General features: G+C 42.6%; 2 protein-coding genes across 2 annotated transcripts in view; one reads left to right on the plus strand and one right to left on the minus strand.

The window, feature by feature from the left end:
• The window catches only part of LOC144229101 (calcitonin), a 153996-nt gene that overhangs the window by 79531 nt on the left and 52315 nt on the right, over positions 1-22150 (minus strand). The window contains exon 4 of the mRNA XM_077761057.1: positions 3987-4041. The gene's annotated coding sequence lies outside the window, so the exon portion shown is untranslated. The remainder of the gene's footprint in view (positions 1-3986; positions 4042-22150) is intronic.
• On the plus strand, positions 13766-16477 carry CALCA (calcitonin related polypeptide alpha). The gene is made up of 4 exons (XM_077761058.1): positions 13766-13831; positions 14827-14921; positions 15240-15371; positions 16282-16477. The coding sequence occupies exons 2-4, from the start codon at positions 14836-14838 to the stop codon at positions 16475-16477; spliced, it is 414 nt and encodes a 137-aa protein (XP_077617184.1). The 5' UTR covers positions 13766-13831; positions 14827-14835.

Here is a 22150-nt window from a genome sequence, read left to right on the forward strand (position 1 = left end):
CAAGAAGATCACCTCTGGATAACTGAAATAGATGTCACAACAATTCATGACTGCCACCTTGACCATGACCAAGTTCTCACTCAACGTCTAGGCTCTTTATTCACACATACCTCTAACCTGTGTGGCTACTTTCTGTTGTTTCCCTGAGCACATGTTAGTTGAAGCTGTTGTTACAGAAAGACATGAAGTTCCTGATCATTATTTGTAAATGCTCACTATCTATTTGCTCTGTGTTTACACATAATTCTGGCAAGCTCTGTTTCTTTTTCTTCAGTACAGATTAACTGTGTCAATGTCCAACCCCCCCTTTTTAATGTTTATTTATTTGTTTTGAGAGAAAGAGAGAGAGAGCAAATGGGGGAGGGCCAGAGTAGAGGGAGAGAAAGAAAATCCCAAGCAAGCTCCATGCTGTTAGTACAGAGTCCGATGCAGGGCTTGAACTCAGGAACTGTGAGATCATGACCTGATCCAAAATCAAGAGTCAGACACTTAACTGACTGAGCCACCCAAGCACCCCAAAAAAATCCTTTTTATACTTATTGACTGGTATTTACAAGTTCTTATTTAATGCCTATAGGCTCTCTTTGTTCCTATAGAATTCAGCAAATTCAGTTTTTGTTATTTTGCTGTTTATTTCACTGCATACCAAGGAACATAGGAGTGAGTGGGTTTTGAAAAAGACAGTTACATTGCCATGAGCAAGAAGTGACTGTTGACAACTTAATGTGAAAAGGTCAAATTTAACAGCCATAAAATTATATAGACATTAAACCTCAAAAAAGAAAGACAGCATGATATCATCTAGTTTGAGGTAACTGACCCCACATATCTAATAGTCCCTGAGAGCAGACAGTTTAGTGCCCAATACATTAAGTGATATTTTTGTGATGGTGTCAATAAATCCTCAGAAAGGATTCAGCTTATTTTATTAAAGGTACAGGGGCATACAATGCATTTTATCCAATTTTCCATGGAAGCTGATATAATTTGGCACATGAAGGGGTAAGTTTTTCTTAGAATGATAACAACAGCCACTACTCTTGAGAGCCTCTTCCATGCTAGGCAATGTGCCAGGTGTTTAAGACAAATTGTCATTAATCCTGCTGGACAGTGAGCCTGCAACATGTTCAGACATGGATCTTAATGGTTTAGTAAGGTAGACTCATTCTGTTGCTGCCTTGGCAACTGATTTTCCTTTGAGAATTAAAGACTTAAAGATTCTTTCTTTCTTTCTTTCTTTCTTTCTTTCTTTCTTTCTTTCTTTCGAAAGGAGAGGAATGTGTCATGATTTTGTTCAATTTACCATATTAAGCTCATATAATTTGGAACTTGAAGGAATACAGTTTGGTAATACTGCTACTACTACTACCACTAGCTACCATTCTTACGTACCTGCTCCATGTCAGGCAATGTGTTTGGTCATTAACGTAAAATATCTTTACTCCTGACAGGTAGTTATTACTCTCCCCATTTTACATGGAGAAAAGCACTAGTTCTGGGGGAGTATCATCTGCTCAAGGACAATAGGTGAGTGATAAGGCCAAGACTCCAGTTGCATAAGAGCCCAAAGCCAGACTCTTCCCAATCCTAGAGAACTCCATTTAGAGACAAAATTCCCTTAAATGCACTTTATGGTTCCTGAACAGGGCCCTAAGGGAGTCACCTCTAAAAGGAGATTTCTGGTACAGTAAGAAGGTTCCTATTTCTATCCCTCTTCTCCATGGAACAGTGTTTTCAGCCAAAGACACAAGAGCCATTCTGTATCCTGTGAGTCTGAGCCAAGGGAGAATTTTAATCATTGAAGAGAAACCCAGCAGGAGTAATTCTTTGACGTCACCAGCTGAGTCTATCCACCTCTCACAGTGACCTGGTCCTCCTCCACCATACTCAGTTCTTTCTCTGGCAGCTGAGGATGCCATAAACACTGTCTCTGGACCTTGGAAAGAACCTCTCTTGGTGCCCAGAGCAAAGAAGGTGCCTGTGGGGTTGGGAGAGCAGCCTCTGGTGCAAGTTGACTCCACTCTGCAGGAAAGTCAGCTGGGTTTCTTATTTTCCTACTCTGAGAGTCCAAGAAGATCCATGACCACAAAATCCCATTCCTTCCTCTGCCATAAATGTCTTTCTCATTCTTTGTGTATTCTAAAATCCACTGACATCATCTCCTTGATTCTAGGCTCTTAATGGCAGTTGATATGTCCCAATGAAAGGACAGGGGATCATACAGGAAAGCTCTGCAAGCCCTGATAGCAGAGTGTGAATAACTATCACATTCCCTCCTGGGAGCAGGGACACATTGGAGAACTTCCTCAAGCTTGGATGGTGGAAAGTCTTGGGGTTCCTGTGCACCCCACATATTTTTTTAAATTTATTTTTATTATAGTTTTTTTGTCAAGTTGGTTTCCATATAACACCCAGTGCTCATCCCAACAAGTGCCTTCTTTCACCCCACATATTTTAACACTTCCCTATTGCCTGCCCGACCTCAATGAAGTCTCTAAATACTGAACACAGGTTTAAAAAATGTGTTTGTTTTTCTGCTGGGTTTTAATCCAGTGCTCAGTTAACAGTCTTGCTGTTTGGTTATCGTCAAAAAAGTCTAGCAGAGGTAACTAAAGCACGAGGCTGAAAGTTCATGTCACAATTTATTTAACAGCATCATAATGACCTATCAAGGCCTAGAGTTGTATAATGGCAAAGCTTTCCATTTCCCACCTCTACTGGAGTTGTACCAATTTGGCACCAATTTCCTCTATAGCTCCCTTTTCTCAGTAGCACATATGAACAGGAATATTGCAGGACAAATAATACAATGGAAGTTGCTAAGGGAGAATATTTTATACTTGACATTTCATGATATCTAGGCACAATCTCGCTGGGGAATGAATGCAGACAGCCATACAGGTCATGTTCAGGATGGCTCCCTTTCCTTTTTTTTTTTTTTTTAATTTTTTTAATGTTTTATTTATTTCTAGGAGAGAGAGAGACNATGGCTCCCTTTCCAAAAGTGGAGGCACAAACAAAAGCCCATGATATAAAGAAGAGTTGTCTTTTCTCCTCACTCCTTGCCCCACACCCTAATAAATGCACACACTTACTTATCAGGGACTCTGTAACTTCCCCTCTATTTAGCTCCAGCCCACAATAACCTCTTTCTCCAAATATCTAAATTTTATAGTCCTTGCCCATCAGCCCAGTCTTCTCTTACGGTGGCAGGCAGAATAATGACCCACTCACCCTTCACACACAGATGTCCTCATCCTAATCCCTGGAAACGGAGACTATATTACTTTATATACCAGAAGGGACTGTGAAGATGTGATTTCATTAAGGACCTTGAGATGGAGAGATTGTCCTGGATAATATGTGGAGGAAGCCAAATACTGAGTGACCTAGTATTATAAAAAAGTTTTTATAAGATGGCATAAAGTTTAAAGCATATTTGTAGAATATCAGAATTAGAAATTCCTGAATCTCTTGAGCCAATATCCTTTTTGACAAATGTAGAAATAAGGGCCTCAGCGGATTTTCTCAAAGTCACACCCTTTGTGTTAGGGTAGTAATTAGAACCTTATCTCTTTACTCCCAGCATTCTTTCCATACCCGCTCCCTGATTGCACTCACTGGCAAAGTGAAACTCTACAAAGTCAACCACAATTTCAGAAAAGAAGAAACAACAAATAATGCAAAATTCAAAAAGTTCAGTCGTTTATGTTTGTGTTTAAACACTGAAGCATCTTAAATTTTTATTTTATGAACGTTGCTATGAATTGATTTTGGTCTTACTCTTTAGCAATTTACCTATCTGAAATGGCAGCATCAACATTTATTTTCCTGCTGCAAAACTGTCAATCTCCCAAATGTTCTTCCAGGAATCTTAAATGATTTATGCCTTGTCATTGAGCCAGTCGCTACAAATCACATCAGCCCTGAAGCAGACAGACATGCCCAGACTTTCTCTGAGTCAGTGTAGGGACCAGACCTCTTACCGGATATGGCCAGAGAGATAAGCCATGTTCAGGTATTTCAGAGCCTCAGTAGCACCTGGAAAATATAATTAAGTCAAGCCAAATACTCTTACCATCAGTTTGCCCATAAACAGAGATAATATCCATTCTATTAAACTTTTGAGACATGAAAGATATTGAGTACATAGTGCCTCATACACAACTAAAACTCAAGTGATAGTAGCTGTAATATTTTTATTTTTGCTTTGCTTTATATATAGCTTTTCATACTAATTGCACATATACCACTTTTAGATAATCTTATATGTAGATCATTAACAAAACATTTTGTCCCCATCCTCCAATGTTCACAGATCTAGGAAAATCCCCACTAGGGTTCACTTCTTGCCTCTTTGGCAACCGGTTCTACCCTTCTTCCCCCAGGAAGGGTATCATTGACCTCTAAACATGTTTTAGGAAAATGATTCATAGGCTTTGTATCTCTTCCCATGTTTTTAAGTAAAATCACTGATGGAAAGCTTTGGTTTCTACCCTTCTTTTTTTTTATATAGTTTATTTTTGAGACAGTGAGAGACAGAACATGAGTGGGGAAGCGGCAGAGAGAGGGAGACACAAAATCTGAAGCAGGCTCCAGGCTAGCTGACAGCACAGAGCCTGACTCAGGGCTCGAACCCATGAACCACGAGATCATGACCTGAGCCGAAGTCGGAGGCTTAACCAATTGAGCCACCCAGGTGCTCCTGGTTTCTACCCTTCTTAACATAATACAATAAATTTCTAAAGACTTTAATTTTTTGGAAAAGTTCTAAATTCACTGCAAAATTGAGAGAAAGGTACTGAATTTTCCCATATTCTCCTTGCACTCACACTTTGCATTGAAGGACACACTCCAATAATAACATCTCCCGCTAAAATGGTAAGTTTGTCACAACTGATGAACCTAGGTTGACAGTCGCCCAAAATTTGTATTTTACTTTGGGGTTCGCTTTTGCTATTGTATATGCTATAGGTTAGGACAAATATGTAATGACATGTAATGACAAATACGTATCCATCACTAGAGTATTATATGGTATCTGATATTAATTTGGAGAAATTCTTAATCATCATTGTTTCAAATATTTCTTCTGTTCTTCTCTTTCTGATATTCCCATTATGTATATGTTAGACTTGTGTTGTCCCACAATGCTTGGCTATTTGGTTTTTCAGTCTATGTTTTCTTTGCTTTTTGCTTTTGAGAAATGCTCAAGCTTATAGATTCTTTCCTCAGCTATGTCCAGATTACTAATATGCTCATCAAAAATATTCTTCATTTCTGTTATGATGTTTTTGATAGTTAGCATTTCTTTTTGGTTCTTTCTTAGGATTTCCACCTCTCTGTTCACATTGTCCATCTGTTCTTATATATGGTCTACTTTATCCATCAGAACTCTTAAAGGATAAAATGGTTGACATTCCCTGTATGATAATTCCAACATCTCTGCCATGACTGCTTCTTATGCTTTCTCTGTATATGTATTTTTTACCTTTTAGTATGCCTTATAAGTTTTTCTTGATAGCCAGACATGATGTACCAGGTAAAAGGATCTGCTCTAAATAAGACTTTAGTAATGTGGTGGTGAGGTGGGGGGAGGGGGAAGAGAAGCATTATATAGTCTCAGTCTTTCGGTGAGTCTATGCCTCCGTACTGTGAACTTCACCAGTGTTTCTATTTTTCCCCCCCTTAGATGGTAGAGGTGGATAGAATGGGTTGAAATTGGGTATTTCCCTTCTCCCAAGTGGGAGGCTAGAACTGAATATAGTAAGGAATTTCTCTTCTCCTAGGTCAGTTAGGCTTTGAAAATGCCCCAGCAAATTAGGTTCCGGTTAACTAGTTTCTCCTGAGGCAGGTCTTATTAAGAAAAACAGAAGGCTCTGATGTATTTCAAAATGGTGCCTCTTCTCCCACTGCTGGAAGCACCTGGGGATTTTTCTCCCATATTTTACTGTGAGAGTCTGGAACAGCTCCTGGAGGTAAAACTCACAGCCTGGTGAAAAGGATGTATCACTGAGTGCCTTGGGAGTTTTTAAATGTTCAGAGTTGTTCACACTCAGCCCCCAATAATTCCTCAGTGGCCTTTCAGGTTTTCCTCCTCAGCAGTTCTTCCTAGTTGAGGTCTGACCTTGTGAATGTCTTCTCCGGTAAGCCATTATTCCCTGTAATCACCTGTACGTCTCTCCATTCTTAGTGACAGTCATTTGGCCTTTAAGTACTCACCTCTCTTAGGGATTGTGTAAGAGTTGTTGATTTTTTTTTTTAGTCCATTCAGCATTCTACTTGTTATTGTCTTCTAACAACGTATACGTAGAACAGAGTACAATTAATTTTCAGTTGAGATTCTTCAGGTAATTTGACAGCTCTGAATTCCTCCAGGCCGAAGAGAATGAATTTGCGGTGTTGTTGCTACCACTGCTACAGTTGTTACTGTGGTTTGCTTTTGTTGTTGAGCCTCTGCCATACAAACAAATTGTATAGGTTAAAGGGGCAGCTGTATAGGTATGGCCCTTTTAAATGCCCAGAAATTCATATAACAGGTTTTAACTGGATACAGGACTTTGGCACACCCTAATAAATCATAATTTAAAAATATTTTTAGGTTCATTTAGTTTTTGAGACAGAGACAGCATAAGGACTGGGGGGCACAGAGACAGAGAGAGAGAGGGAGACAGAATCCCAAGCAGGCTCCACACTGCCAGTACAGAGTCCTGTTGGGCTCAAACTCACAAACCATGAGATCATGACCTGAGCTGAAAACAAGAGTCAGACACTTTAATCAACTGAGTCACCCAGGCGCCGCTCACCCCCTACCTTAAAAATTTTAAATCAAGTGGTGCCTGGAAATTTTTAAATCAAGGGGCACTTTCACTGCTCTAAAAATCCTCAGATATTTTTGCTATCTCCATTGTCTTACTGTTTCCTGAATGTCCTATTGATGGAACCATACAATATGTAGCCTTTTCAGACTGGCTTCTTTCATTTAGGAGTATGCACTTAAGTTTCCTCCATCTCTTTTCATGGCTTCATAGCTCATTTCTTTTTACCAATGAATAATATTCCGTTGTCTGGATATATCACAGTTTATTTATCCATTCACCTTCCAAAGACATCTTGGTTGCTTCCAAATGTTGGCCATTAGGAACAGAGGGGGAGAGGAAGCATTCTACAGTCCTACGTAAGAGCTCACACTTCTACTGGGCCTGTGCTTCTCACTATAAACTTCACATGTTCTCAGTGTTTTGGTTTTGGTTTTTAGAATCAACTAAAGCTGGAGATTTCCCTTCTACCACGTAGAAGGCTTGAGCTGACTGGACTTGGGTATTTCTCTTCCTCTGGTCATTTAGGCTCCTATAATAGCCCAACAGTTTAGACTCTAGTTAATTAGTCTCTGCTGAGGACAGATCTTATTAAGAAATAAGCATGTTTCAAAAGGGTTCCTTTCTCCTCCTCCATAGAATCGCAAGGGGATTTTCTTTGGTACTTACTGTGAGAACCTGGTGGAGCTCTGAGAGGGAAATTTCACAGGACCGTGGAACACCCCTCCCCCCACAGGGACCAGGTCCCCCTGGAAGTTTTAGCTCTCACAACTGTCCAGCCATTTGTCACAATTCAGGTTATCCTACCCCATCTCCAGTTCCTGGCACTGGTTCTTCTGAGTTTCCCCTTGTGACTCTCCACCTGGTAAGCCCTTACTTCTGGTATTTGTCTCTCTGTCTCTCCAGTCTTGGGGGCAGGGTTTTCACCTCTGTCCTCACCCCTCTTTAAGGTCCTAGAATAGTTGATGATTTTTCACTCTGTTCACCTTTTTATTTGTTACTATGACTTTCCAAACTTCTTACATGTGGAACCCAGTACAATCAATGAATTTTCAGTGGAAACAGTCCACCTAATTGGACAGCTCTGAATCTCACCCAGGCTGACAAGAACAGATTATATTGGTGGTGATACTGCTATTTTTTACAGTTGTTGTCACGGTGGTGGTGTTGTGGTTATTGTTGAGTCTATATCGTGCACGAATTATACAGAAGCAATAAAGTTAACTGCTTTTAAAAATTTTTTTAAGTATTTATTTTTGAGAGAGAGAGAGACAGAAAGACAGAGTGTTAGCAGGGGAGGGGCAAAGAGAGAGAGGGAGACACAATCTGGAGCTGGCTCTAGGCTCCGAGCTGTCAGCACAGAGCCTGATGCAGGGCTCAAACCCACGGACTGGGCCATGAGATGATGATGTGAACTGAAGTCTGACCCCTAACTGCCTGAGCCACCCTGGTGACCCTGCTTTTATTCTTTAACTTTTAAGATCTATTCTCTTATTAAATAGAATCTCCAGGATAACCACAGAGAAAATAGCTACAGATTTAAAAAAAAAAAAAGGAAATGAGAAAGGTAATTAAATATATATTACAAAAATCAACTAAAATAAACTAAAGGAAGACACTAATGCAGGGAATGAAAGAAAAGCTATAAGGCATATAGAAAAAAATAGCAAAATGACATATGTAAGTCTGTTCTTATCAAACTTATATATTAAATATAAATGGACTGAATTCTCCAATCAAAAGCTGAGATTAGCAAAATGGATAAAAACACATGATTAACCTATATGCTAGCTATTGGAGACTCACTTTAGATCCAAAGACACAATTGTCTTAAAAGTAAAAGGATGGAAAAGACATTCCATGCAAATAGTAAGCAAGAAGGACTAGGGGTAGCTACACTAATATTAGATAAAGTGGACTTTAAATTTAAAAAGTTATGAGACAAGGACATTATACGGTAATAAAAAGTTCCATGCAGCAAGATGATGTAATAATTATTTATATACAAAATAATAGATTAGAAAAATATAGAAGCAAAAACTGGTAGAATTAATGGTAGAAATAGACAGTTCCATGATAGTAGTTGGAAACTTCAATTCCACACTGAGAAGAATGGTTAATGCCTATTGGCTGTTTGTTTCCTTACCATCATACCAAGCTTTTGTTGTTTCTGTTTTGTTTGTTTTACTGCATACCCAATGAAAATGCAAGTGGAGAGAATGTTGCTAAAGACAGTTACAATGACATCTGCAAGAAGAGATGGTTGACAACCCAATGGGAAGAAATTAAAATAAATAAACATAAAAGTATATAGTTGTTAGACATCAAAAAAGAAACGACAGCATGATATCTGGTTTGGGGTAATCAGACCTACATGTGTTATTCCTTTGAGGACAGCACTGTAATCAGGTCAACACATTAAGTGACATTTTTTATGATGGTATCAATGAACCCTCAAGAAAGGATTTAATTATATTCTCTTTATTGTATTTAAGAAGGTAGAGGAGTGTGCAATGCATTTTACCTACTTTTTGATTCAAGTTGATATAATTTGGCTCTTGAAAGGGTTAGTTTTTGTTATAATGATAACAACAGCCACTACTCTTGAGTGCCTCTTCCATGCCAGGCAATGCGCAGGTGTTAAAGATAAATTGTCATTAATTCTGCTGGACAGTGAGCCTGCAACATGGCCAGGCATGCATCTGAGAGGTTTCAGAAAGAGGTTCCTTCTGCTGTGGCTTTGGCAGGAGGTTTTATTTTGAGAGTTAAACATACATTGCGTGCCTCTTAAGAAGGTAGAGTATGTACTGATTTCCTTTAATTTAACATATTGAGCTGATATAGTTAGGTAAGCTTGAATAACAACAATAATAGCCACTACTTTTAAGTATCTGCTCTGTGCCAAGCAATGTGTTTGGTCTTTAACATAAAATATTTTTACTCCTGCTACGTAGTGATTACATATCCCATTTTATATGATGAGAAACACTGGCTCCAGGGGAGTGTCATCTGCTCAAGGACAATAGGGAGTGATAGAGCTAAGACTCAACCCCAGTTGCAATAAGATCCCGAAGCCATGCTCTTACCAATCCCAGACAACTCTGGTTAGAAAGGAAATTCACTTGACTGCATCTTATGGTTCCTGAACAGTGCCTTAAAGGAGTCACCTCTGCAAGGAGCTTTCTGGTACAGTAAAAAGGTTCCTACTTCTATCCCTCTTCTCCAGGGATACTGTTTTTGGCCAAAGAGACAAGAGCCATTCTGTATCCTGTGAGTCTGAGCNTAAAAAAGTGTAGGAATCTGATTTAAAAGAATGGAAATAAATATTACAGATAGAGTTTATCAGCTTGCTGTAAAATTGTTTTTCCAAACTAGATTGTTTCTAATGTACCCTGATTTCCAGGTATAAAGTTATGAAATAAGATCACAATATCAAAGGTCAAATAGCTATTTTATCTTGTTTTAAAACAACTGTATTATTTTTAAAACTCTAGTATAATGAACATACAGTTTACATATTAGTTTCAGGGATATATATATATAGTGATTCAACAATTCTATTCATTACTCATCACAATAAGAACCTATTCATCCATCTCCCCACCCATCTCCCCTCTGGCAAGCACCATTTAGTTCTTTAAAGTTTAGAGTCTATGTTTTGGTTTCTCCCATTTTCTTTGTTTGCTCTGATTTTTAAATTACTCTTAGGAGCGAAAGTGTATGGCACTTATCTTTCCCTGAATGACTTTTTTCACTTAGCATTATACCATCTAGACCCACTCATGTTGTTGTAAATGGCAGGATTTCATTCTTTTTTTATGGCTGAGTCATATTCCATTGTATCTATATACCACATCTTGTGTATCCATTCACCTATCAATGGACACTTGGGTTACCTGTATATTTGGCTATTGTAAAGAATGCTGCAATAAACACAGGGGTGCATTTATCTTTTCAAATTAATGTCTTCGTGTTCTTTGGGTAAATACTGGGTAGTGGAATTACTGGATCATATGGTAATTCTATTTTTAATGTTTTGAGGAACCTCCATACTGTTTTCCACAGTGACATTTTGCATTCCCTCCAAGAGTGAAGGTTTTCTTGACAATCTCACTAACATGTGTTGTTTCTTGGGTTTGTGATTTTAGCTATTTTGACAGGTATGAGGTGGTATCTCAGTGTGGTTTTGATTTGTATTTCTCTGGTGATTAGTGATGTTGCGCATCTTTTCACGTGTCTATTTGCCATATGTATATCTTCTTTGGAGAACTTTTTTTCATGTCTGCTCATTTTTTAATTGGATTCTTTGCTCTCTGGTGTTGAGTTGCATAAGTTCTTTCTATATTTTGGATACTAATACTTTATTGGATGTATCATTTGCAAATATCTTCTCCCATGCAGTAGGTTGTCTTTTAGTTTTGTGGATTGTTTCCTTCACTGTGCATATTTTTCCTCTGGTGTAGTCCTAATAGTTTATTTTTGTTTTCATTTCCCTTGCCTGAAGACTCATATCTAGAAAAATATTTCTATGGCTGATGTCAGTGGAAGTACTACCTGTCCTCCCTCAAAGGATTTTTATGGTTTCAGGTCTCACATTTAGGCATTTATTTCATTTTGAATTTATTTTTGTGTATGGTGTAAGAAAGTGCTCCAGGGACATTCTTTTGCGTGCAGCTGTCCAGTTTTCCCAACACTTTTTGTTGAAAAGATTGTTTTTTCCCATTGCATATACTTGCTTCCTTTGTCATAGATTAATTAACCATATAATCGTGGTCTTATTTCTGGGCTCTCTACTCTGTTCAATTGATCTATCTGCAGAGAGACCAACCTTTAAAATAAAGCTTGAAAGATTTAAAATAAAGCCAAGGTCCTAGATGGGGTCAGCAGGGGTGGTCTGTGTGTACCCTCTGGCAGGCACTCACGGAGCCTGAGATCCACCCTGTCCCTTGTTCTGCTCACCTTTCTTTACTCTGTGCCTAGGCACACTTGCATCCTATTAACCATTCCCGGGTTTCCCCGCAGCCTTGCCAGTATTCCCTGCACAGAGTTCTCCAGCCCCAAGCTTCTATTCCCTCAAGGCAGAGCAAACCAAGAGTTAAAAAGGAGGAACTCCATACAAAGACATCTTAGAAGCAAGGTGTCCCTGAGCACAGAGGCCACCAACCTGGAAGAGGATGAAATTTGGCTCAAGGCAGATGTGTCCTAAAACATTGAGGCTTTTGGGGATTGAGGAGAGAGGTACATTGTGGCTCGGGTCACTCACGGCATACTCTCGGCATACTCGGGTTGGTTTCTGCCTNAGATGGAATGTAAGAGACTCCCTAGCAATCTTGGCACTGTCAGCCCAGAGTCCAATGGGGGGCTCCAACCCAGGAACCGTGAGATCGTGACCTGAGCCGAAACCAGGAGTCAAGAGTCTGCACGAAACCAACTAAGCCACCCAGGTGCCCCTTCCTTGGTGATTTACATGTTAGCCTTAAGTTGGGTGATAGCTGGACATAATCTAAACAATCTGCACACACAAACGTCTAAATTTTCTTGAATATTTGGTAAATCAGGGATAGACTCAGAGGAGAATAGTTTTCTAGTTTACACGAGAAGAAAGAACTCACCGCCATGCCAGTCTGCCATGAGGAGAGCGACTTTATTTATTTATTTTCGGAAAGAGAGAGATGAACGGGGTAACGGCAGAAAGTGAGAGAGACACACACACATACAGTACCACAAACCACAGGCAGGCACCAGGATCCAAGCTGTCAGGACAGAGCCCCACCCCAGCTCCAACTCACCAATCTGGAGAACATGACCTGAGGTGAAATGGGACGCTTAACTGACTGAGCCACCCAGGTGCCCCAGAGAACGAATGTTAAGACCCCAATTCCTGAGTCCCGAACTTACTCCCTCAAGGTGGAGGCAGCACCAGGAGTTAAGCGAGAGGAAACCTGATTAGAGGCATCTTGGAAGCTAGGAGTCCCCAACACAGAGGCNTGATGGATGGCACCATAGGAAGAGGGAAGGGCTAGAGGTTTGTTTGGAGACTTGGGAAGCATTGACGCCCTGCACCCTCAGGCAGAGGTGGGCGCGGCTCTCTGCTCCTCCTCACCCAGGTAACGGACCACTCAGCCCGAGTCTAGGAAGCCACACACGGTGGAAATCAGAAAAACAGATCGCAATTTCACAGAATCCTCCGTTTCGGCCTGAGCATTCTTCTAAATCTCTACCTTGTTAGGGGACAGGTACATGGTTACTAAGGACACCACATTGTCAAAATGGGAATAAGGTCCCCATTTTAAAGATGAGTACATTGAGGTGTTGCGAAGTTATTTTCCCTGATTCTCCTGCCTGGAATTGGCAGAGCTGGAACTGAGTTCTGACAAAGTTCTTGCTGTCATTTCTATCTCTTACTTCCCGGGAGCTCTGGGTTACAGCCCAGAATCAATACTGTTGCATGTTAACCCTCCAAGCCTCACTTGGACGGGGCGGTGGCGGGAGTGTGGGGTTAGGTGGTTAGGGTCAGACTTGAGAAGCCAGGATTCCCTGCATCCCGGATCTTGCCCCTAGACCACATAGCTAAAGATAGAGTGGGCACACGTTCAAAGCCTAGCGGAACTGCACAGGTGAAATTTACCATGACATCAAACTGCCCTCAACTTCCTGCTCACTTTATAAGGATCTTCCTTCTTGGTCCCATCCCTCTCCCTCCCTCCACTTGCATCAATGACCTCAATGCAAATACAAATGGGATGGTCCCGCCGAATGTTCTAGGTTCTAGACGCAAATGGGTGACACAATCCATCTGGGGTACGTGATCTTTTCCCTCATTGGTTGCTCAGAGCTCCCGGACCACCCCAAACCCAGAGCAGCGGGAATAAGAGCAGCTGCTGGTGCTGGGAGGCATCAGAGCCACTGCTCTGCTCAAGTGTCCCCGACACTTCCACAGCGCCATCGCCTGACGCCAGCGCTGCCGCAGCTGCCACCACCGGTCCTCCGATCTACCTGCTTCCTGCTGCCAGGTGAGCCCCGATATTCCTGCCTTAGCTGTATGATTCTCTCTCTTTCTTTTCTTCTCTCCCTCTTCTGCATCAGTTGTTCTTGTATCTGCTCTTCCTCCCCATCTCAGACTCACTGGGCACTCTGTCTGGGTCTCTTCAGCACAAAATCTCTTACTCGCTATTCATGCCACAGGTAACGCTGAACTGTCTCAGTTCGGAAACTTCCTACTTTATTCTTTCCACCAGTTTCGCTGTCTCTTGCTGCAGTTGCACTCAAGACGCTGGGACTCTGCAGGCACCGCATACACAGTAGGATGCAAGGGTGCTCACGGGTCATGTTTTGTGCCTCATGGTCCTGGGAAATTGGTTCGGAACCTGGACCAGTGCCAGTGGGTGGCAAGTAGGTGCAATGACTAGGGGCTGGTAGTCTGGAAAGGCAAGCTCCAGTAATGAGTCCTGGGAGCTTTTTTCCTGGTTTAAGTCCTGGCTCCAGTTGAAGATTCTGCTAAACTTGGTTCTTGCAGGGCATTCTCAGCTGGAGTGTGGAGCAGGTGGGCAATAGAAGCTGTTTCTTCAGTTTCTCTAAGATTCCAAAGGCAGAGATCTCCCTTTTTAGCCATACCTCCCGATCCCCCAGATAGCCAGGTATGATCAAAAGCCCTAACACGGAGTGCCATCCTGGGTAGGATAGAGGAGCAGCCTTAGTGACAGGGCGTTCCAAGATTGTCTTCAATGCAGACGTGGCCGGCAGGTAATGTAGAGTGTGTAAGGTGGTGGGGACGGGGCTATGTACTGAGTCCTCTTCCCTCAGTGTCCTGCTAGGATAGCCTGCTACAGTCTCACTGGATCTTTCCACAGTCCACTTCCCCAGTGAGGAAACAATGGGGAAAGGAATGGCACTGCCAGCCTGAAACCACCATGCCAGGGAGTTACAGAAAGAAGCAGGCTAGAGCCCAGGTTCTTGGGCTCATGGAACTTCAAACTGGTGCAGAAAATGACATTATTTTCCCTTGCAGAGAAGCGCCATGGGCTTCTGGAAGTTCTCTCCTTTCCTGCTTCTTGGCATCTTGGCCCTGTACCAGGTGGGCATGCTCCAGGCAGCACCAGTCAGGTAAGCCAGCCCTGCCCGGAGGTCTCTCCTCTCCCACTGCTCCTGGGATCAAACAATTCATTCTCAGAATTGTAGTGTGCTGAAAGGTTACTAACTGGTGAGGGGACAGAAGGGGCATTTTATATTTTCTGATAGAAGATGTGTAGCACATAATTAAGAAATACCACTGATACACAATATTCTTTATTATAATTTTCAGATAACTCATTGAATGTCACAGAATGCTTTTGTTGTTTTTACTAGGAAGCCTGGCTGCTTATCTTGGAGAGAGGCAGGCAGGGACTCAGAGCTCTTATTGTGTTTTCTTTCCCTCCCTAGGTCTGCTATGGAGAGTCCTCAGGACCCTGCTATGCTCAATGAGGAGGAATTGTGTCTCCTCCTGACTGCAATTGTGAAGGACTATGTGAAGATGAAGGCCAGTGAGCTGCAGCAGGAGGCCAAGGGTTCCAGGTGAGGACCCCCACTCCACTCAGCTCAGGGCATCCCCTCCCTCCTGTCACGGCCAGAAAGAGATATCCCAAGTGGTAACAGAGAACACAGCTGTACAGGAGGCCAGAACGCTGCCATAGCTCATTTCATCCTGGGTCCCAGCTATTCGCAGGCTCCACTGAAAACAGAGGTCACACAGACTGGTTAGACCACATGGAAAAAGATTCATTTCTAAAGGGCATTGTGGAAGGTATGAAATCCCTACCTCTGGAAATTGGTCTGACTGTACTGAGGAGACTTTGCAGCATTGGGGGAGTTAGGACTGGTACATGTGAGGCCAGCAGATGGACCCCATAGATCTCAGGAGGTTTTAGATATTGGCTTTTCCTTGTAAACCTGCACCTGATGGTCTCTCACACCCACAAGGAGGCTTCATTGCACATTTGCAAGGTGAAGCCAAAGGCCTCGCAGAGGGTGGGGTCAGGTGGTACAGTATCTGAAGTAGGTCTGGGGTCTTGAGATGTGTAGGATCCGCAGAGATATGCATGTTATCATGGGGCCAGACACCCTTCCCCAGCCCCATCTCCTGTGTCCCCTGAGCTTGGAGCTCACTCTAGCCTCTGGCCTGGCCCTGACACTGCCTGGCTTGTGCTGCACCTGCATCTACCCTAAGGACCTCTCTGCAGAGCATGAAGGACTGAGCAGCATGTGGAAGGCTAGAAAAGGAACCCCTTCCCCGCCGCAGCCCTTCCCCATGCTGCCCTGGCTCAGCAAACCTCTGAGTTCTCCTAATGGAGGATGTGTGAGCTGCCCTCCTGCCCGCCCCCCCCGCCCCCAATGAGAGTGCCCCCTCCCTAGTCTAACCTTCTGTGCGATCACCACAGGGGCAGACCTGGTGCATGGTACCACCTGGCATGTCTTTTCCCTGCAGCCTGGACAGCTTCCGAAATAAACGGTGCAGTAATCTGAGCACCTGTGTGCTGGGCGCATACACACAGGACCTCAACAAGTTTCACACGTTCCCTCAGACTGCAGTTGGGGTCGGAGCCCCCGGGAAGAAAAGGGTCTTGGCCAGCAACTTGGAGAGAGACCACAGCCCTCATGATGGCATGGCTCAGGATGCCTAAACCCCTCCCTCTTTTCTAATGTCCTTTCTTCCTTCCTTCCTATATCATGATATGTGTCATCCTCCCTGGTTGCTGGTATCAGTGGCTTTCCTTTGTGGCAGTGGATGTCTGGAACCTCAGATGGGAGACAGTAAGAGGAATAGGCTAGAAGAGAATCATGCAGGAACAGATAGGGGGCAGCCCTGTGTACTCCCCTGAGGAATCACAGCACGACTTCTCAGTCCTGCTTATGAACGTGTTTGCCTTAGGGAATAAAAGTCAATTTCTAAGAAGACCTGAGTGGTGGTAGTTATTGTTCTGGCCACACTGATGGCTTCACAGAATCAGGGACCTGTGCTTAGAAGTAGCCTCAGCCCTGTGGTAGCTGGGTGCAGGGTGTAGTAGGCAGTCCCTGTGACCAACATCAAATAGGAAGAACAGGAGCTGTAAGGAACAGGTAAGCACCTCTGAGATTCAATGCTATAAATTTCCCTCTTCTTCCAGGTAAGTCTGGGGAATTTTTATATGTCTAAGAAGGGGTATTTGATGCCTTTGAGGTGAAGGTGACTTCGAGACAATCCTTGGGTTAGGGTCAGTTTGGGGCCATGATTCTCTGTGTCTCATAAGACTTTCTTGATTTTTAGTTTGTTTATACAGTAAAGAGAGGGTGTTACAGCTCTGTATTCCACACTCACTCAGAGCCACCCTGGGTTTTCTGACACCCCTGGGAATGTCTGTGGGAGTGAGCATGGCATTTCCCCCGAGATCCTGTCTATTTCTGCAGTGGTAATTGTGATTAGGGGAAAGATGTAAAGTTAACTGGTGCCTTTCAGAGCAACAATTTTACCATGAGTAACCCAGGGGGCAGATGGGATCTCCCCTAGATAGCCTCACACACAGGCCTCTTTCCCTCCATCCTGCAAATCAGCATTACTGCCCAGAAGAGCTCCTGCAACTCTGCCCCCTGTGTGACCCATCGGCTGGCAGGCTTGCTAGCCAGAACTGAGCACGTGGTGAAAAACACCTTCAGTCCCACCAGTATTGGCTCCGAAGCCTTTGGCCATCACCACAGGGAACTTAAGCCTGGGCAGTGAAATGACTTCAGGAAGAAGGTGACTGCCGTTTTACTGTCAGATGGGAGAAGGAAAACTGGGTATTGCACTTTATAACTCTCTGTGTTATATATATATATTATATATATAATATTCCCTTGTGGAGAACATGCCGCAAGGGAATGTGCCCCCTCCAGTGTCTGGAGAAAGAACGGACACCTAGTAGCTGAAATCCCTAGATCTGGGTTCATTTCTCTGCATTTCCAGTATCTCCCTGTGACACTGAGGTCATCTGCCAGGAAATGTAGATCTGTTTATTTAAATGACTTGCCCCTGAAATTATAACAGTGATTATTCTACCATTTGTTTGAAAGGTAATGACACCATCCTTTGGGTGTAAACACTACAATGTCATCTACATCTGAATTCAGAGCATACACTTGGGGTCAAGAACTGAGTTTGCTTTTATTAACTACATGACCATGGGACAGACACTTTCTCTAGCCTGTTTCCCCAACTGTGAAACAATACCAACAATAGTATTTACTTGCTAGTATTGATATAAAGAGTAAATGAGATAATAGATGTCAATATATTCACAATTAATAAGTTACTAAATTCTAGCTGTTATTATTTTTCTAGGTTGCCATGAAGTGAACTCTACTTCTTCTAATTCGTAATGAAAGCAACTTATAGACTACGAAGCATGAAAGACATATATACATAAATATGTGCATGTTTAATATTAAGAACACTCGCTTTTGTTTGAAATAAACTAAAGCTAAGTATGAAATAAAATCATTGCAATTACCTACTATCTCTCTGTATTGATTGTTCAATAAATCTAATAGCACGTCTCACTGTCTTATCTGGTGGCAAAGGTGGGCCCTGTCAGCCAACCTATTGCTGTTGGCAATCCTGCTAAACTTCAGGGGGATGTGGCATTACTGCCGGGTTGGTGTCTGGGGACACAAAATAATGCTGTGCCCACACAGAACCCTTTGTATGAAAAAATATAGTCACTGGTTAACTTCTCTAAGAAAAAAAAAAAAGGTTTTCGAGACACTTAACAGGAGTCCCTATTGCTGTTCATGGTGTTTTCCCCAGGAAAGTCTAAAGAAAGACCTATGAACACTTTGTTGACCAGGCTGACCGCAAAGGCAACATGCTTGGGATGGAACAGGTCTTCCACGTCTTGTACCTTTAGTTTTTAGGGAAACACCTTTAATGGAATTAGAACTCTAGACATCTCAAAAACAATTCACCTTTATTTTCAGAGCCCCCTGGTGCCGGGAGCCGCACCGGCCTCTCTGGATGGCAATCACGGCAAGGAAGTGACAATGTTTGCAGCTCCTCCCATGAGAAATGAAAACTGGTATCTCCTTCTGCTACCATTAGCTCATGTTGGGTATAAGCCTGCTGGTATTGACCAGGCCTCCCAATATTCCATATCAGACCCATATTCTGAACACAGATACCCCATAGGGAAAAGCATATTTCTGCCTTTGCAAGAGAGATTTTAGATGAAAGCTCTATGGATGATTGTCAAAAGGCTCTTCCTATGGGCCTTGCAGATCCAAGACTTCAGGGGTTAAGAACACAAGAGTTACAATTGAGCCTGGCCCCGAGACAAAGAGCCTATTTTGGGGTTAAGAGCAAAACATAGCTACTACATATATCTTTGCTAATTGGTAAAGCATAGCAGTCCCTTCCTCAAGGCCTACATTCCACAAACACCCTCCCTTACACTGGCAACTGGGATGAGGATAGGTAAGAGTAGCTAAAACATAAACCCAGGTGCAAAGACTGACAATTTAGGGCCCCCATGTTAGTTTCCACAAATAAACCAATTCAGAAACATTTATCTTCTTAAGGGCCAGACAGAATAACTCCTAGCTTATCTATATACAATTTAACTTGTATGTTATGCTGTTTTTCACTATGAACATTCTGTTAATTGATATCACAAAAGGCCTCCCGTTGTAAGAAATTCCTTTCTATAACTTCACCTTGTTGCTGAACCTTAAAATACAGACACCAAAACCGACAGGACAGAGATGCCTGCCTGGTGATCAGAAAGAATCTTGGGGCTCTCTCATTCTCTTTCGCCGACACCGTCCATCCTTCAGGGACCCCTGGACCTGTCGGAGCCGGAGCGCCTCGACACCCTGGTCTCTAGCACCAGAGGTTATCTGTGCACTTCCCCTTGACTCAGGTTTGCCGTCGCCCATCCTGCTTTTCCTCCCCATAAGCACCCTTCATACATCCCACAGTCTGCAAAGCCCTTTAAAAACAATGGCTCAGGGGCACCTGGGTAGCTCAGTTGGTGAAGCATCTGACTTTGGCTCAGGTCATGATCTCACCATTTGTGGGTTTGAGCCCCGCATCAGGCTCTGTGCAGGCAGCTAGCTCAGAGCCTGGAGCATGCTTCGGATTCTGTTCTCCCTCTCTCTCTGACTCTCCCCTGCACACGCTGTCTCTCTCTCTCTCAGAAATGAATAAAACATTAAAAAATTAAAAAAAAAAACACAATGGCTCAGAGTCTGAAATGCAATCACACAGACTGGCAGGCCTGGAAAAGCCATCAGGTACCATCCAACCAACTTTTATTGTTCTCTGAGGTGCTGAAAAGAAAAGTATGATGCATAAAAACCTGCAATATGTTTTTTTTTTAATTTTTTCTTTTGAGAGAGAGAAAGCACAAGTGGAGGAGGGGCACAGAGAATCCCATTCAGTCTCTGCACCATCAGCATAGAGACCAATGTGGAGCTGAATTCCCAATACACAGAACAGTATGCCTGGCACAAGATAGGACTCAAATAATTATTTACTGAATGAATGAGAGAAGTAATGAGGTTATGTCTTTTCTATGTTTGTGGTCAACTCCCAGGTCCCCTCTGGGCCTGATTTTCTTCAGGCCAAACTGGCCAAGGGCCTTCATCTTCAGTTAATTTGGTCACCTAGACAGTGACCCCTTCAAATGTGATCTTCAGCGATTTGGTCACCGAGACAGTGACCCTTCAAATGCTTGGAGGCTTCTGCAGTGGCCACCAGTTATCAGTGACTCTGCCTCCTGCCTCAAGGCCTCCACAAGGCCTGTGTCTTTAGTTTGAGGACCCTTCTTGCTCTATGTTTCCCCTCTACAGATTAATCTGACCAGCTTTGCTTCCTCTCCATGCTGTAAACAGAGCAGACAGGCAGGGTGCTCTCTAGAAGTAATGCCTATGACAAGGAAGTCAAATCAGGAGGGGAAAGAGCTGAGAAACCATTGCAGTCTGGGGTCCAAGGCAACTTCACCAGTAATAATGTCAACACTGCATTGAATTCCCCCCAGAAGTCTGGATACTCCTCAAGTGACTCAGAGCTCACAGAGTGAAAGAGTGTGACTAATGTGAACTCTCAAAACAAAAGCTGGGTGCGCTGACTCAGAAATTTATGAAGCGATGTAAGGAATGGCTGAGAAATCAAAGCACAACATGGACAGACAGAAGATTTTTGACGTATGGATGGTGTGGCTGCAGCATCAGTCTTTACTACACAAAACCCACAATGGCCATCATAGCAAAAGAATGTCTTCTAATGTCATTAAAACCCATGGAAACACTCAGAGCTTGAGAATATATGCTGTGCCTGTTGTTGAACTATTGCTCCCATGGTAGAAGTATATATATGCTTAGTCTTGCCATGGCCACAATGTAGGTGAAATGGACATCCCTGCTCCTTGATTTTGGGCTTAGCCAAGTAACTTGATTTGGCTGATGTGATGCTGGTAGATGTGGTACATGCAGAGGTTTGAAATGTGTTTATGTGGTTGGGTTTTGTGCTCTTGTGATACTGCCATCACCCTGAAAAGTACATGGTTAGGTGTCTTTTGCCCGTTTAGCCTGGACTCCAAAATGAAGCCTGAGGACCGAAATCTGACCTGCAGTCTAGATCCACACTCAGCCAACACCAGCTGAGATCATCCTCATCCCTACTACGTGGCCATGACCAAGAAAAATAAATATTTGTTTTTGAAAAACCACTAAGATTTTAAGGTTGTTTTTATGTAACATTGTTGTGGTATATCTAAATGGTGTATCTGATTTGGGAGTTTCACAGAGTAAATATGTTCCCCATAATTCATGTGTTGAAATCCTAACTCTCAATATTATTGTATTTGGAGATAGAGCCTTTAGGGAGCAGTTAAGATTAAGTGAGGTCATAAGGGTGGGGTCCTGATCTGATAGGACTGGGGGCCTTATAAAAACAGAGAGAGAGATCAGATATCTCTCTTTCCCTCTCCATGCTCACACAGAGAAGAGGTCAGGTGGGAACACAGTGAGTGGATGGCCATTTGTAAGACAAAAGTGAGACTTCACCACACACCAATGCTGATAGGACTTTGATCTGGCACTTCCAGCATCCAGAACTGAGAGAAAATACATTTCTGTTGTTAATGCATTTAATCTGTGTTATTCTCTGATGACTGCCAGAGCAGACTCATACAGGAGTAATTGATTGGTAGAGTTATTTTTGGTACCATAGCTTTCTTCCTCTTCCTGAGATTCTGGGCCTTATGTCAATTTCCTAATGTCCAAATTAGCAATTTCACTCATTTCTTTTTATGAGTTCATTTTCATTTTGTCTCCCTAAAATTGAC

This window comes from Crocuta crocuta, unplaced genomic scaffold, assembly GCF_008692635.1.
Source record: "Crocuta crocuta isolate KB4526 unplaced genomic scaffold, BGI_CrCroc_1.0 scaffold233, whole genome shotgun sequence".
NCBI lineage: Eukaryota > Metazoa > Chordata > Mammalia > Carnivora > Hyaenidae > Crocuta > Crocuta crocuta.